The sequence below is a fragment of the Desmodus rotundus genome, chromosome 7 (genome assembly GCF_022682495.2).
Source record: "Desmodus rotundus isolate HL8 chromosome 7, HLdesRot8A.1, whole genome shotgun sequence".
NCBI classification, from domain to species: Eukaryota; Metazoa; Chordata; class Mammalia; order Chiroptera; family Phyllostomidae; genus Desmodus; species Desmodus rotundus.
Window position 1 is genome coordinate 82,268,237 of NC_071393.1, and position 14,225 is coordinate 82,282,461.

Sequence of the window (14,225 nt, forward strand, 5' to 3'; positions counted from 1 at the left end):
CAGCTGTGGCTGCCTCTGCTGGATCTGGGTGTGTGCTCAGAGGATAAAGCTGTGCACTAAGGCTTGCTTTTACAAGCACTGAATCCAGGAACAAGTCAGCAAAAATTCCTAGGAACCCTGAGGTCTTCCTCCACCTGTCTCCATCTGCTGACTGCTTATTAGGATTAATCACTGAAAGAGCCTCTAGTGTTGGGGGGCTGCACCCACAGAGCTCCCCCAACCCCAGCTGCTGCAGATGAGAATAAGTCTACTAAGACATGATTTGCTTAAGGAGGAAAGGTGGCCAATCTCTCAAAGGAGAAAGGCCTTCAGCCTGTTCTTCAATGGACTTTTATTTGGTTTATTTGCATAAGAATGCAGGGTGTATATGTAAAGCTCATCAATCATTTTCAGGCAGTAATGATCAAACAATAGATAACATTCAAAGAACTATGAAGGCTTATTCTGAGTCAGGGTCAGATAGGGCCATAAAACTTTGGGAAACAAACTCATTTTTTGCTTGGACCCTTATCATTTAAATTCAGGGTATTCTTAGCAAAGCAGGTTTCACAGGATTTTATGCATTCTTTCTTAGGCCGGATTGCCCCAGAAACTGCCCTTTCCAGCACAGGGCCGCACCCCCCTCCGGCATTGTTTCAGGCTTAAGTCATGTGGGGGAAGTAAGGCAGCCAAGAGATTTGGAGACTTTTGAGACTTCTGGCCAAGATGGAGGCATACGTAGACACACTGTGCCTCCTCGCACAACCAAAAGAAGGACAACAACAATGTAAAAACAAAAAACAACCAGAACTGACAGAAAATTGAACTGTATGGAAGTCTGACAACCAAGGAGATAAAGAAGACACATTCACAGACCAGTAGGAGGGACGGAGATGGGCAGCCGGGCAGAGAGGACTCATGGCAAGGCTGTGGCTGGAGGATCGGGGCGGGCAAGACAAGGGCGGGCGGGCAAGACAAGGGCTGGTGGACCCAGCAACAGATCATGCAACCTAGGGCTCCTGCTCAGGGAAATAAATCCTCAAACCACTCATTGAAAACACCTGTGGGGGTTGAGAAACTCCCAGCCTCACAGGAGAGTTCGTTGGTGAGACCCACAGGGTCCTAGAATGTACACAAACCCATATACTGGGAAGCAGCACCAGAAGGGCCCAATTTGGTTGTGGGTAGCAGAGGAAGAGACTGAAAGCCAGCAGAGAGCAGAGCAAGTGCCATTGTTCCCTCTTGGACCCCTCCCCAACATACAGCCTCACAGCACAGCCATGTGGGTTGTCCCGCCCTGGTGAACACCTAAGGCTCCACCCCTTTATGTAACAGGCTCTCCAAGACCAAAAAAAAAAAAAAAAAGAGGCCCAAATGAAAGAACAGATCAAAACTCCAAATATACAACTAAGTGATGAAGAGATAGCCAACCTATCAGATGCAGAGTTCAAAACACTGGTAATCAGGCTGCTCACAGAAATGATTGATTATGGTCACAAAATAGAGGAAAAAGTGAAGGCTATGCAAAGTGAAATAAAGAAAAATATACAGGGACCCAACAGTGAAGGGAAGGAAACAGGGACTCAAATCAACAATTTGGAGCAGAAGGAAGAAATAAACATCCAACCAGAAAAGAATGAAGAAACAAGAATTCAAAAAAGTGAGGAGAGGCTTAGGAACCTCCAGGACAACTTTAAATGTCCCAACATCCAAATCATAGGGGTGCCAGAAGGAGAAGAGGAAGAGCAAGAAATGGAAAACTTACTTGAAAACATAATGAAGGAAAACTTCTCCAATCTGGCAAAGGAAATACACTTCCAGGAAGTCCAGTAAGTTCAGAGAGTCCCAAAGAAGTTGGACCCAAGGAGGAACTCACCAAGGCACATCATAATTACATTACCCAAGATTAAAAATAAGGAGAGAATCTTAAAAGCAGCAAGGGAAAAGGAGACAGTTACCTACAAAGGAGTGCCCATAAAACTGTCAGGTGATTTCTCAAAAGAGACCTTACAGGCAAGAAGGAGCTAGAAAGAAGTATTCCAAGTCATGAAAGGCAAGGACCTACATCCAAGATTACTCTGTCCAGCAAAGCTATCATTTAGAATGGAAAGGCAGATAAAGTTCTTCTCAGATAAGGTCAAGTTAAAGGAGTTCGTCATCACCAAGCCCTTATTATATGAAATGTTAAAGGGATTTATCTAAGAAAAACAAGGTAAAAAATATGAACAGTAAAAATGACAGCAAACTCAGTTATTAACAACCACACCTAAAAAACAAAAACAAAAGCAAACTAAGGAAACAACTAGAACAGCAACAGAATCATAGAAATGGAGATCACATGGAGTGTTATCAGCAGGGGAGTGGGAGGGGGGAATGGGGGAAAAGGTACAGAGAATAAGTAGCCTATATGGTAGGTAGAAAATAGACAGGGAGAGGGTAAGAATAGTATAGGAAATGTAGAAGCCAAAGAATTTACATGTATGACCCATGGACATGAACTATAGTGGGGGGGAATGTGGGTGGGAGGGGGTGTGCAGGGCAGAGGAGAAGGAAGGGGAGAAAATGGGACAACTGTAATAGCATAATCAATAAAATATATTTTTAAAAAAAGAAATTAGGAGCCTTTTTACAGATAGAATGAGGACCCAGGCTATGACAAAGCTGAGGGGTAAGGGTCCATCACCCCTTTTCTATAGTCCCCCAAGTCCTTCCCTGATGGCCCCTTTGCAACCATGTCTGTCTTAGGTTGTCCCTCCTTTGAGTGATCTTACCTGTCATTGGCTAACCAGTCATCTGCCCAGGGCCAAGCAGGGTGAAGTATAAAGGTGGCAGAGGCTGCACCCCTGCTGGGAGGATAAGCTTTATCTCCTTAATGGCTTATGGTCCCAAGGCTTTTTACTCAGCCTTAGCCATGAGGGGTTAAAGCTTCTGAAACCAGGCAGGGCACTTCCCAACACTCTGGCAGTACTAGAGTTGCATGTAATAGGTTCTCAGTGAGTCGCCAGGTAGGGGTGAGAGATGTTCTCTAGATCTATATGGGTTCAATCTTGGTGCCAATGTTCTGCCTAAGGCTACTCAGCAAATGTCCCAGGGTATAGCAAGTCAGGTGACACCCTCTGGGTGCTCACACACCTTTGTGTTAGAGTGAGGTGTCAGAGAGTCATCTGAAGAGTCAGCAGGATGGGGCCAGCAGTTTATCAGGCCTAAACAGACCAACCAATGAAGGGAAGGATCTGCACCAGTCAGGTATGTAAGGGAAAAATTTCCCCTGTCCTAGAGCCACGCAACTCGATCTTTCCTACATTCTGCCAGAAGCTCGATCTCAGCAGGGAGGGGCCATTGGGAGTCAAGAGGGGGAGAGGTGCCAGTCATGTTTGGGGTAATATGAGGTATGTGGCCCCTGCCCCAGCCCCAGAGCCACACAACTCAGACTGTCCCAGCTACTGCACAGCCTCAGCAGGGTGGATCCGCCAAGGGACTAGAGGGTAGGTCTCCCAAGAGCTCGGAGAGTGAGGCTAGCCAATCCACAGTGAGAGGAAGGAACCAGTCAGGATCACAGGAAAGTGGGTGGAATGGCCTCCACCCCTAAGCCATACAAGTCCGTAACTGACACCCCTTAAGCCTGCCCAGACCTCTACACTTTAGCCCAGGCCACTGACTCCTCAGCAGGGAAAAATCAGGTAATAAAAATATTTAATATCTTGATCTGGGTGGTAGTTACGTGGGTATACACATACATAAAATTCACCAAGCTGTACACTTATGTGTTCTTTACATATTTTATGTGTGCTATGCCTCAATAAAAAATAAAAATATGAAAATATATGCTCAAAATTATCTATTTTAATTTTCCTAGAAAGTCATATCTTATGAGCTGATTAAATATGATGTGGAGAAAGATGAACCTGTCCGAGATGAAAATGGATATTGCATAAAAGTTCCCAAAGGTACAGTGGATCTTTGTTCAATTAACCTGTCACGTTCTTACCTTGACCAAGAGACTGTTAAGAACTAACCTATCGCTGCCCAAACGAACACCTGGTAAAATTTGTCGGAGTGGGGAAAAGAAGAGATTTACTTTTGTACTCTCAGGAATAGTTACAGAAACTCCAAAAGATACTAATTTAACCACTACATGGAACATAATTAGAGTTTGAAACCTAGCTTAACAACTTCTTGATTGTGAGGTAAGCATTTTGTAGGAAGGGATGTATAATTCTGGATGCAAAACTATAGTTTTAGGAAGTTTTTACCTTTAAGCTAAAACTACTGTTCATTTGTCTAATTATGTATGTAAATCATTTTTCACTACAAAGTTAGCATATTAAAAACTACTAACATGTAGCTGTATAGAATAATGTACCATGTGTGCATAGCGTATGTGTTATATGATGTATATGAATATACATTTACATGTGCAGCCAGCTTGCTGCTAATGAGGTGCCTGGCATCAACTTTTAAAAGAAGGTTAATAATAAAATTCTCCTCCTGCTAGCACATGAAATAACAAATGTTCTTATATCTTAGGTGAAGTTGGACTCCTGGTTTGCAGAATCTCACAACTTACACCATTTAATGGCTATGCTGGAGCAAAGACTCAGACGGAGAAGAAAAAACTGAGAGACGTCTTTAAGAAAGGAGACATCTATTTCAACAGTGGAGATCTCTTCATGATTGACAATGAAAATTTCATCTACTTCCATGACAGAGTTGGAGATACATTCCGGTTGGTTTCTCCGAATCATTGAGAAACATGCACGATTTGGCTTACTCCTAAATTGGAATCACATTCCATTTTGGTTATGGTTCTTCTCTCTTAGCGTGGCAATTCAACCTTCTGTGTTCCTAGAAAAAAAGCAGTAAAATACAGGAGGGGTCACTCTAAAATGCAGATGAAAATAAGCCTAAATAGCTTCACCCACCCAATTCCTCTGTTATTACTGGCCACTCTTAGAAGAGCCAGGGATTTTCACAGTTTTCAACCATGGGGCCTTTCTTCAGATAAAAATCAAACGTGAATTAAGGTGGAGCTGATTTAGTTGAAGAGGAGGTGAGGAGTTCCGAGCCTCACCTGCTCCCTGCCCCCCACTCTCCATGCCCACCCGGGTGGTTTCCCACAGAACACACAAGTCGGCACAACCGTTTGAAGCCATGGTAATAAACCATGAGATTAATTCCCAGCAGTAGCACAGTCCTCCAGCCTTGTAACACTTGTGTTTCATCAGCTTCCTTCCTTCATGAACTCCCTGAGGCCAGGCCCCAGCTCCTAGCACAGAGCCTCACACACTTAATCACTTCCCGCATGAATCAGTGAGAGGGGAAGTTACCTGGCTGTAGGAGAAAGTGTGGGGCTATGAATGAGGTTAACAGCCTGAGGCTCACCTCTGCCCCTGACCGTCTGTGTTAGCAAGGCAGGTAACCTTTCTTCACCTCAGTGTCTTTACCTGTGAATGAGGGTTTCAGTGATCCTCAGAGTTCCTTCCATCTGGGACATTCCATGACTCAAGATCCGTATTCTTACTTTGGAGATTGAGGCTAGCCAATCTCCAAATTGCTGTCTCCACATGCTGTCTTCATGTTATTGAAAATATACTTCTCAGAGATCTAAACAATTTTTTAAATGTAAAACATAACTTTATGAAGTGAAAAATAGCACATGCTTGGGCACTAACATTATAGTATTCCTGCAAATAAAGTATATTTTTTCTTATTAAAAGCTTTCTCATGGCCAAGAGACCCTGAAATACACGTATGACATTTTATTAATGGAAGTTCACTAATCAAGTTAAATAGCAACCAACATCCGTGAAAGAGGTGAAAGACTTAAATATAGCAAAATGTCACTGAGGGCTTATTTTTTATTTCCAGTGCCTCTCTTAGGCCAAGTCTGTATTTTAACATCATTCTGTGTATCATGTTTCTTGTGGCTGGTCTGAAATTTCACATTGTATTATTTAGGTCTATGCCTTTGTCTTTTGTTCCCCAAGCAGGATGCCTCCTCACCCATGACAAAGTCGGGGAGCTTGGGGGCCCACGTGGGGTACAGAGTGCAGCCTCCCCACAGAGGCCCCTCCCCGGGAAGGGAGCCACCTTTACCCCACCATTGCAGTCCTGGCCCAGAGTCCCCCGGGGACCTCTGCTAACCTTGCCTTTTCTCCCAGGTGGAAAGGGGAAAATGTGGCCACCACTGAAGTCGCTGACACACTAGGGCTGGTTGATTTCGTCCAAGAAGTGAATGTGTATGGAGTGCCCGTGCCAGGTATGCACAAAATACTGCAGAGCTCTGCCTAAATCCATAGTGTAACGGAGTATAACTTTAACCCCAGGGCAAAGCATGTCACTGCCTCCTCCTGTCGGCTGGAGAATGGAACAACGCTTCCAGCCACTTGGGAATGAGGGGCCTGTATCTGGTTATGTTCTTTTGTAAATCATCCAAGTCAATACCTCTGAACCTGGCCTCCTTCTGTGGTTCAGCTCCACAGTGGGCTCTCGGGGAAGCCAAAGCTCTCCAGGACATAAGGCCCCGTGCTGCATTTGGCACTCCTCAAGAAAAGATGTGTCACGCTGGATAGCTGGGAAATGGCACGCAAGACACAAATAAGAGCGAGTGCAGCACCTAAGAGGAAGAATTGGGAAGGAGCTGATTTTGCCCAGACTCTTCTTTTAAAGCTGGTCCCTCACCCAGTGCACCTGACTGAGTTTCAGAACCGTGACACGGAGTGGTCGCCATGCCTTCTTCTACAGGTCTGCTTCTGCCAGCATGGTGGGCAGTGCCAAGGTCTGGTTGTGGGGCCTGGCTCCAATACCTGCTGGCCGTTGGACTTCAGGCAAATCACTAAAATTGGGGGTGATACCAGTCCCGTAGTTAAGATTGTCAAGAGAAATCATTCATTTCAATTACATAAATAGTAAAAACATATTTATCAGATATGTATGGATAGGACATTGTCATAAGAGGAAATCACTTTAATTATAGTCACCAGGAAGGACCGAAACCACCAAATCATTGTCCAAACACAAGATGCTAGGGGTACTGCATTCCCCCAGAACTCAGTATTTGGGATTCCTACCTCTATTCAACATGGAAAGTCCTCAAGTCCCTTTTCCCTGAGCTGTGATGGTTTCATATGACCTCGTGCTGTCCTTTTATTTTTTAAAGAATATTCAAGACTCCTTTACCTGCTCCTCTCCAACCTCATGGGAGTTACAGGATAGGAAGTAGAGCCACATCTCGGGTCACAGGTGTGAGGGTTGCACATACGTCTCACGTTGGACCTTAGGCTGAACTAACTCGAGCACGGTTGCCGGCCTTGCCCCAACACGGGGCTCTCACAGGCCGCACCTGGCCTGTTGCTCACCCTGTTAGATGCTGAGTTTTAAAAGGGTAACAACACAAAAGAATGTGTAGGAGAAGGTGAGAGAATCTGGGAAACAGAATGGAAGGAGCTAACCCAATGCTCTTCAAAATGGGTCCCTGAACCAGCAGCATCCTCATCCTCAGCCAGGAGTATGTCAAAAATGTGATTTCTCAGACCCTCCCCAGATCTACTGAATCTGACTTTCTGGGGTGGGGCCCAGGGAGCTGTGTTTGAACAAGTCCTTTCTGTGATTCTTGACAACACTGCAGTCTGATTTGGGGGCGATGACAGTGTTTGGAACTAGGTCCTGGTGGTAGTTGAACAACATTGTGAATGCACTAACTGCCACCGAACTATACACTTTAAAATGGTTGAAATGATGGATTAATTGTATGTTTCACCTCGATTAAAAAACACTAAAGTCTTGAGAAGCACTGAGGCCTACTGGTTCCAAAAACCTGGGCAATCCATAGGATTGCCTGGGAAACTTTTTAAAGCCCATATCTAATGGATCAGAACCTCTGGGGTTTGGGACTCAGAATCTTCATGTTTTTTCTAAAGTCCCAAGTGATTCTAATGACCAGTAAGGTTTGGAAGCCACTGATACAGGACAAAGAAGAGGAAGCTGATGGTTTCCAAATGACTAGAGGCAGTCAGTTCAAACAGGGACTGAAATAAACAGTTTACAAGGAAACAACAGTAAAATAGATGAAGCCAAGAATCAAATCAATGATTTGGACCATAAGGAAGCAAAAAAGAACCAACCAGAACAAGAAGAAGAAAAAATAACCCCCAAAATGAGGATAGTATAACCAGCCTCTGGGACAACTTCAAGAGGTCTAACATTCACATCATAGGGGTGCCAGAAAAAAAAAAAATTATAACAAACAGGGAGCCAGTGTGTCCATGTTGCTCCAATGTGCAGAATGAAAACCAATGGGCTGAACCCTGGCTGGTGTGGCTCAGTGGATTGAGCACCAACTTGCAAACCAAAGGATTACAGTTCAATTACCAGTCAGGGCACATGCCTGGGTTGCAGGCCACATGCCCAGTAGGGGGCGCACAAGAGGCTACCACACATTGATGTTTCCCTCTTTCTCCTTCCCTTCCCTTCTCTAAAAATAAACTTTTAAAAATCTTTTAAAAAATAAATATTTTAAAAGAAAGCCAATGGGCCAAAATGACCAAGGAGCAGATTTTAGCCCAAGAACTCTCCTGTAACCAGAGGAAACAACAATAGAATGGACTGTCTCCTGAGGTAAGGAATGTCCCACCAGCTGGAGGGAGTGAAGAGACAGGGTGTCCACCTGGGACCCCATGAGAACTCTTATAGCCATGAAAAATTAGAGATGAGCTCTAGTGGAGGGAGACTCCAAAGTCTCTCCCAAATTTCAGGTTCTGTGCTCTTCACAGGGCCTTCCCAGATCTGTTTTGGACCAGGAGGGAACTTACAGGTTGGGATTTAGAATGGAGTTAACTTTTTCTAGGTGTCAGAACTATCCAACTACTCTCTAGAACTTTTATCAATAGAACTTCCTGCAGCGATGAAATTGTTCTATATCCGCACGGTCCAATATGCTGTCCAGTAGCCACCCTGTGAGCAACTGAAGTGTGGCTAATGCAGCTGAGAAACTGAATTTTCCATTTCAATTACAATTAATTTTAATAGCCATGTGTGACCAGTGTCTACCATATTGGGCAGTGCAGTTCTAGAGAAGCCCGGCCTAGAACTGCTGCAGACTGGATGGAACCTTCCTCCTGGAGCTGAACTAGCCCAAAACCAACCTCCATGAGTCAGGGCAGAGGCCTGAAACCCAACAGGCTCCTTCACTTCTCCAGAATGCCAGAGCAAGAAGCAGGGAGCCAGTCAATGCTGAAGATTTCTGTTCATCAGCTTCTATCTTAATTCTAAAAGGAAATTAGATGCTTGAGATTCCTGAGTGAGGTGCCTTCTAGAGAGCTACCAGGGACCCCTAGCGAAAGATGGGTCCACTGCCCTTCCTCCCTCAGATAAGAGGCAAATGAAATGAGGGTGTGTTTCTTTTCTTTTTCCGCTTGTTTTCCGCCTCCTTCAGAGCTGTAGGTAAACACACAATCACCATGGGAGAGATTTTGAAAGCTGGGGCCCAGGTGACGAAGGGCGGCTCCTTCCTCCTCTCTGATTACAGCTAAGTAGTTAGGGAAATGGACCTGGGCTCCCACTAGGTCTCCTGGATAGGGTAGGAGATAGATTACTTACTGCCTAATTACCACTGTCCTCACAAGACAACAATGTAATTCTTCTAAGACCTCTCCACTTACTGCCCTGCCTGAGAGGGAAGAAAGAGCTGTTTGGGTCTGTTTCCTCTGTGGACAACTCAACCTCTGGCATCAGTGGAAGGGCACAAAACAGCTCACCCTTGTACTTTGCCTTCACCTCCTGTTCGCAGATTCTCTAAAATGTAGAAAGGCAAAGTTATTAGGAAACCTGATTAAATACGTAAGTCTCAAAGGTGGTGTTTGTGCCCAGAAGTACCAGAGAGCTGACACTGCAATCTAAAGGACATGTGACCTCAGTTATGCATGAGTGGAGCAAGGACTTTTTACTGGAGTCAAAACAAAATCCCTTTAGCCGCCATTTGACCCTTTTCCCACTCGAGTGTTTCCGTCCAGGCTGCTGAGAAGGATGATGATTCCCAGCATGGGATCTAGAGCCACACTGCCTCAGCTGAGTTTTTGACCCTGCCTGCTATTTGCTGGGTGAACTTGAACAAGTCTCTTAATGTCTTTAAGCCTCTGTTTCTTCATCTGTAAATGGAGATAACATTTGAACCTCTTCATGGTTGTTGTGCGGGTTAAATGAGATGTCCGTAGACCTGGCATATAGTAAAGATTTGATCAAGGTATAGCTGCTAGTAGGAGTAGTGGTAGTAGTAATGTAGTAGTGGAAGTAGTATTTTCACTTCGTTATAACTTTAACATATATTCAAAAGAAAAATTCCAACTATCCAAAAGAAATGTATGCCATAATGTTGTCTCAGTGCACTGTTCCTTGAAACAGAAAAGCATTATAAAGAAAATAGCTACAACACTCTGATATTTTTTCATTTTATTTCTAGGTCACGAGGGTCGAATTGGCATGGCCTCGATCAAGATGAAGGAAGACTATGAATTTGACGGAAAAAAAATCTTTAAGCATGTTGCCGATTACCTGCCCACTTACGCAAGGCCCCGGTTTCTAAGGATACAGGTGAAGCCTCTTGTTTTCAAGTTCAATTATCCCCTCCCGTGAAGACCCCTGTCTCTTAGGTAGCAGCTCCCCGTCTACCATGGTGACCACATTGGTCAAATTTTCACTACCCTTTCCAGGAAGCTCAATAAGGAAGCAGAAATGTCAGAAAAACATAACTAACAGAAACCAAATCCTAATCCCTTTCTCCCTAAAATTGGCAGGCCAGTTCATTCAGCAACAGTATTAGCAAGTAACTCACAAAGTCTGTGTTTGAGGATATGTGACTGACATTTAGCAATGCTCCGAACCTATTTGTTTTTAGTTTTAAAGAATGAAAAGAATCTACTGAAGTCCTGCACCTTTCTATGGTGTGAGATTTAATTGGGCATCATTGGGCAGCTGGAACTACCAACGGTTTAGCTGTCAACACTGGAGGGATTTTCCCCCCCCATTCTCAAACCCCTTGGTTAGTTTAACACTCACTTTGGGACTTGGAGCTCTATGATGCTGAAAAGTTGAGAAGTGTTAGATTTCCAGACATTACTGCAGCTATAAAATTACGTCTGCTGTTGTTCACAAAGCAGTGACATTTGCTTTACCGTGAAGTGGTTGAGAGACATGAAAATTGCAGTATCCTCAGATCATCACTTATTAATTGACGAAGAACCAAACCTTAAAGCTGATCTTCAAGCTTTAAGGGCATGGAAAATGCCTCCACAAAGCGCCCCCTAGCGGAGCTTCAGAAAGCGGGATGTACCTGTATTGTAGCAAACTCTTAGCAAGGAGCCTGCCCCACTGCCCCACCTCCACCCCTTCCCCCTGCACCCTCATCTGTTTGCAAAACACCAGGCAATGTGAACTGTTTGATGTTTTTTCAGGACACCATTGAGGTCACTGTAACTTTTAAACACCGCAAAGTGAACCTCGTGAAGGAGGGCTTTGACCCTGCAGTCGTCAAAGATGCCTTGTATTTCTTGGATGACAAAGCAGAAATGTATGTGCCTATGACTGAGGACATTTACAATGCCATAAGTGCTGAAACTCTGAAACTCTGAGTATTCTCAAGAGGATAACTCATATTTCCAGAAAGAAAGAATGGATCCAATACAGCCACTTGATATAATCCAACAATAATTTGATTGAAGATTGTGAGTTACATTTTTATGCATACCAATAAAGGGATACTTTTCTAAATTACACCTGAACCTTTGCAAGTGACAGGATTCGGAGATAATTATTTTTCATTGTGCACCTACTGTTTGTATTTGCAAACTAAGCTTGTTAGAGGGAGGACATTATTTTTTAAATCTGTAATAAAATAAATGAATGCCAACATAGGAAATGCACTCGCTTGCCTTGCTTTGTTCTAAATGCAAACCCTGAGCCTGCCAGTCTCATTGGTAACTTTTCACAGGTGCCTCACTCATAATGATAATGGCGCTCTAGGTAATTTATGGCAAGGAGTTGGGAGGGGAAGGGGGTGTCACCAAGGAACAGCCCCAGTGGAAATTCAGCTCCAGTGTAAGGCCAACTCTCCCCCCGAATAGCATCCTGGCCACTGTCTAAAACAGCGTTCTCCAGAAGGTGAGAATGCCGCCTTAGAGAAGACTAAGCGGGAGCTCCAGTATTCCACACATAAGAGGTGTTCGGTAGATATTTTTTAGTTACATCAGGATTGCAAACTCAAGTGTCTTCAGGACTCACATCGGTAAGGTGTTTGAGAGAGCAGGTGGCGAGCGTGGCAAATTTGAGGGCAGCCACTACTCAGTTGGCTAATTACTGTCATGTGGGAATACACGTCAGGCACTGCTAGGGTCTTTTTTCTTTTTTAAGATTTTATTTACTTTTAGAGGGAGGGGAAGGGAGGGAGAAAGAGAGGGAGAGAAACATCGTCAACTGGTTGCCTCTCACATGCCCTCAAACAGGGACCTGGCTGGAAACCCAGGCATGTGCCCTCACTGGGAATCGAACCAGCGACCTTTGTTTTTTCAGGATGGTGCCCAACTCACTGAGCCACATCGGTCAGGTCAAGACAATTTGTTCTTTACTAGAGCTTGTCCTGGGCCATGGGAAGTAAGTCCACATCCAGGAAGTGTAATCCAAATTCATCCCAGCCTCCCTAAAAGAAGTGGAGTTTCCTTCCCTAGAGGACATTTTCATATGATCAGGAGCTGGCAAGGAGCCCCAATTCACCCCCAATTTACTCCCCATAAGAACTCAGGCAAACACATCTAGGGATCCTCTAGGGATAAGAGGGGTGACCACCCCCACCCCCAACACAGTACTAGAAATAGTTTTTAAACTCCCTTCACTCTTAGGTGGCTCCTAAGAAGATTCAGGACCAGAACCTCTGCCCTGCTCGTTATGCCCAACAATAAACACTTCCTAAGAATGTAAAATTCATAAGGAACTTGAGGACGGGCGAAGGAAGATGCTGGGTATCACTGGCTGTTTGTGAATAACTTAGACCAATTGTTGCTTGTGAGTCAGCGCTTAGGAATTTCTGAAAGATTCTGAGTATCTCTGCCTTTGCTTTATTGATCTCCCAGTGGGAATTTGAACCCAAGAGATGGGAAACAGCACGACCTTTGTTTTGGACTGTAACACCTTGTATAATTGTATTCTTAAACTTGGAATCCTGCTAAAGTGAACCCAGGTGTAAGCAGAGGTTATCATCATTTTTGTCACAAGGGCATCTTTTCAGATGAAAGCTCACAGCATTTACAGCTTTTGCCAGAACATAGTGTTCCAGTAACCAGAGCCTGCTGGGACCGCATCACCTTTGACATTTTTAGACTTCCCAGTTAGAAACCCTCCTTCCCAGTCCCATGGCTCCCTGCTCCCAGCCTCCCACTTCCCCAGGCCTTGTAACTCTGGCCAGGCATTGTGAAGGAGGAGAGGCACCAGCACAATACCATCAATTCCTCAGTTTGTATGTGTGGACACAAAATTAAATCATTGCCTGCCCCAGATAGTCAACTCTACAGACTGATTTTCCTCTTTTAAATGGGTTAGAAATTGTGCCCATAGAAATGTCTGCACAACTTAAAAGTACAAATGGCCCCAGCCAGATGGCTTGGTTGGTTGGAGCATTGTCTAGTACTGCAAAAGGACCAGCGGCAGCAACACCTGGAAACTTAAACATGCAAATAATCAGGCTATGCCCCAGAACCACTGAGTCAGAACCACTGGGGATTGGCCCAGCAACCTGTGTTTTAACAAAGGAACCCTCCTGGTGACTTTGATGCAGGCTCAATTGGAGAACCCCCAGCTCACAACAGGGCTTCTCAAATTTCACATGTGCAGAAGCAGCACCTGGGGATGCCAGCGCCCGTGGTCCACACACCTCTCTTTGAGTGGCAAGGGACCCTGGGGCAGTGGTTCCTAAACACTGCTGCACATTGGAATTATTTGAGGAGCTGACAAAAATCCAAAGCCCAGGCCCACCCCATACCATACCAATTAGATGAGATTTTTCTAAGAGTGAGAGCCAGGCATTAGTTTGGTATTTAAAAAAAAATTTTTTTAATCCTCACTTGAAGACATGCTTATTGATTTTCAGAGAGAGGGGGAGGAATGGAGAGAAACATTAATTTGAGAGAGAAATTAATCGGTTGCGATCGGTTGCCTCTCACACGCACCTCAGCCAGGGACCAAACCTGCAATCTAGGCATGTG

General features: G+C 44.5%; 1 protein-coding gene across 1 annotated transcript in view; it reads left to right on the top strand.

Annotated features, from left to right (window-relative positions):
• Positions 1–11,890, top strand: part of SLC27A2 (solute carrier family 27 member 2) — a 49,099-nt gene extending 37,209 nt beyond the window's left edge. Inside the window, exons 6-10 of the mRNA XM_024567982.4 lie at positions 3,836–3,926; positions 4,507–4,705; positions 6,141–6,238; positions 10,436–10,566; positions 11,427–11,890. Coding sequence (XP_024423750.2) covers positions 3,836–3,926; positions 4,507–4,705; positions 6,141–6,238; positions 10,436–10,566; positions 11,427–11,603 — 696 coding nt within the window. The 3' untranslated portion in view covers positions 11,604–11,890. The remainder of the gene's footprint in view (positions 1–3,835; positions 3,927–4,506; positions 4,706–6,140; positions 6,239–10,435; positions 10,567–11,426) is intronic.
• The last annotated feature ends 2,335 nt before the right edge of the window (positions 11,891–14,225 follow it).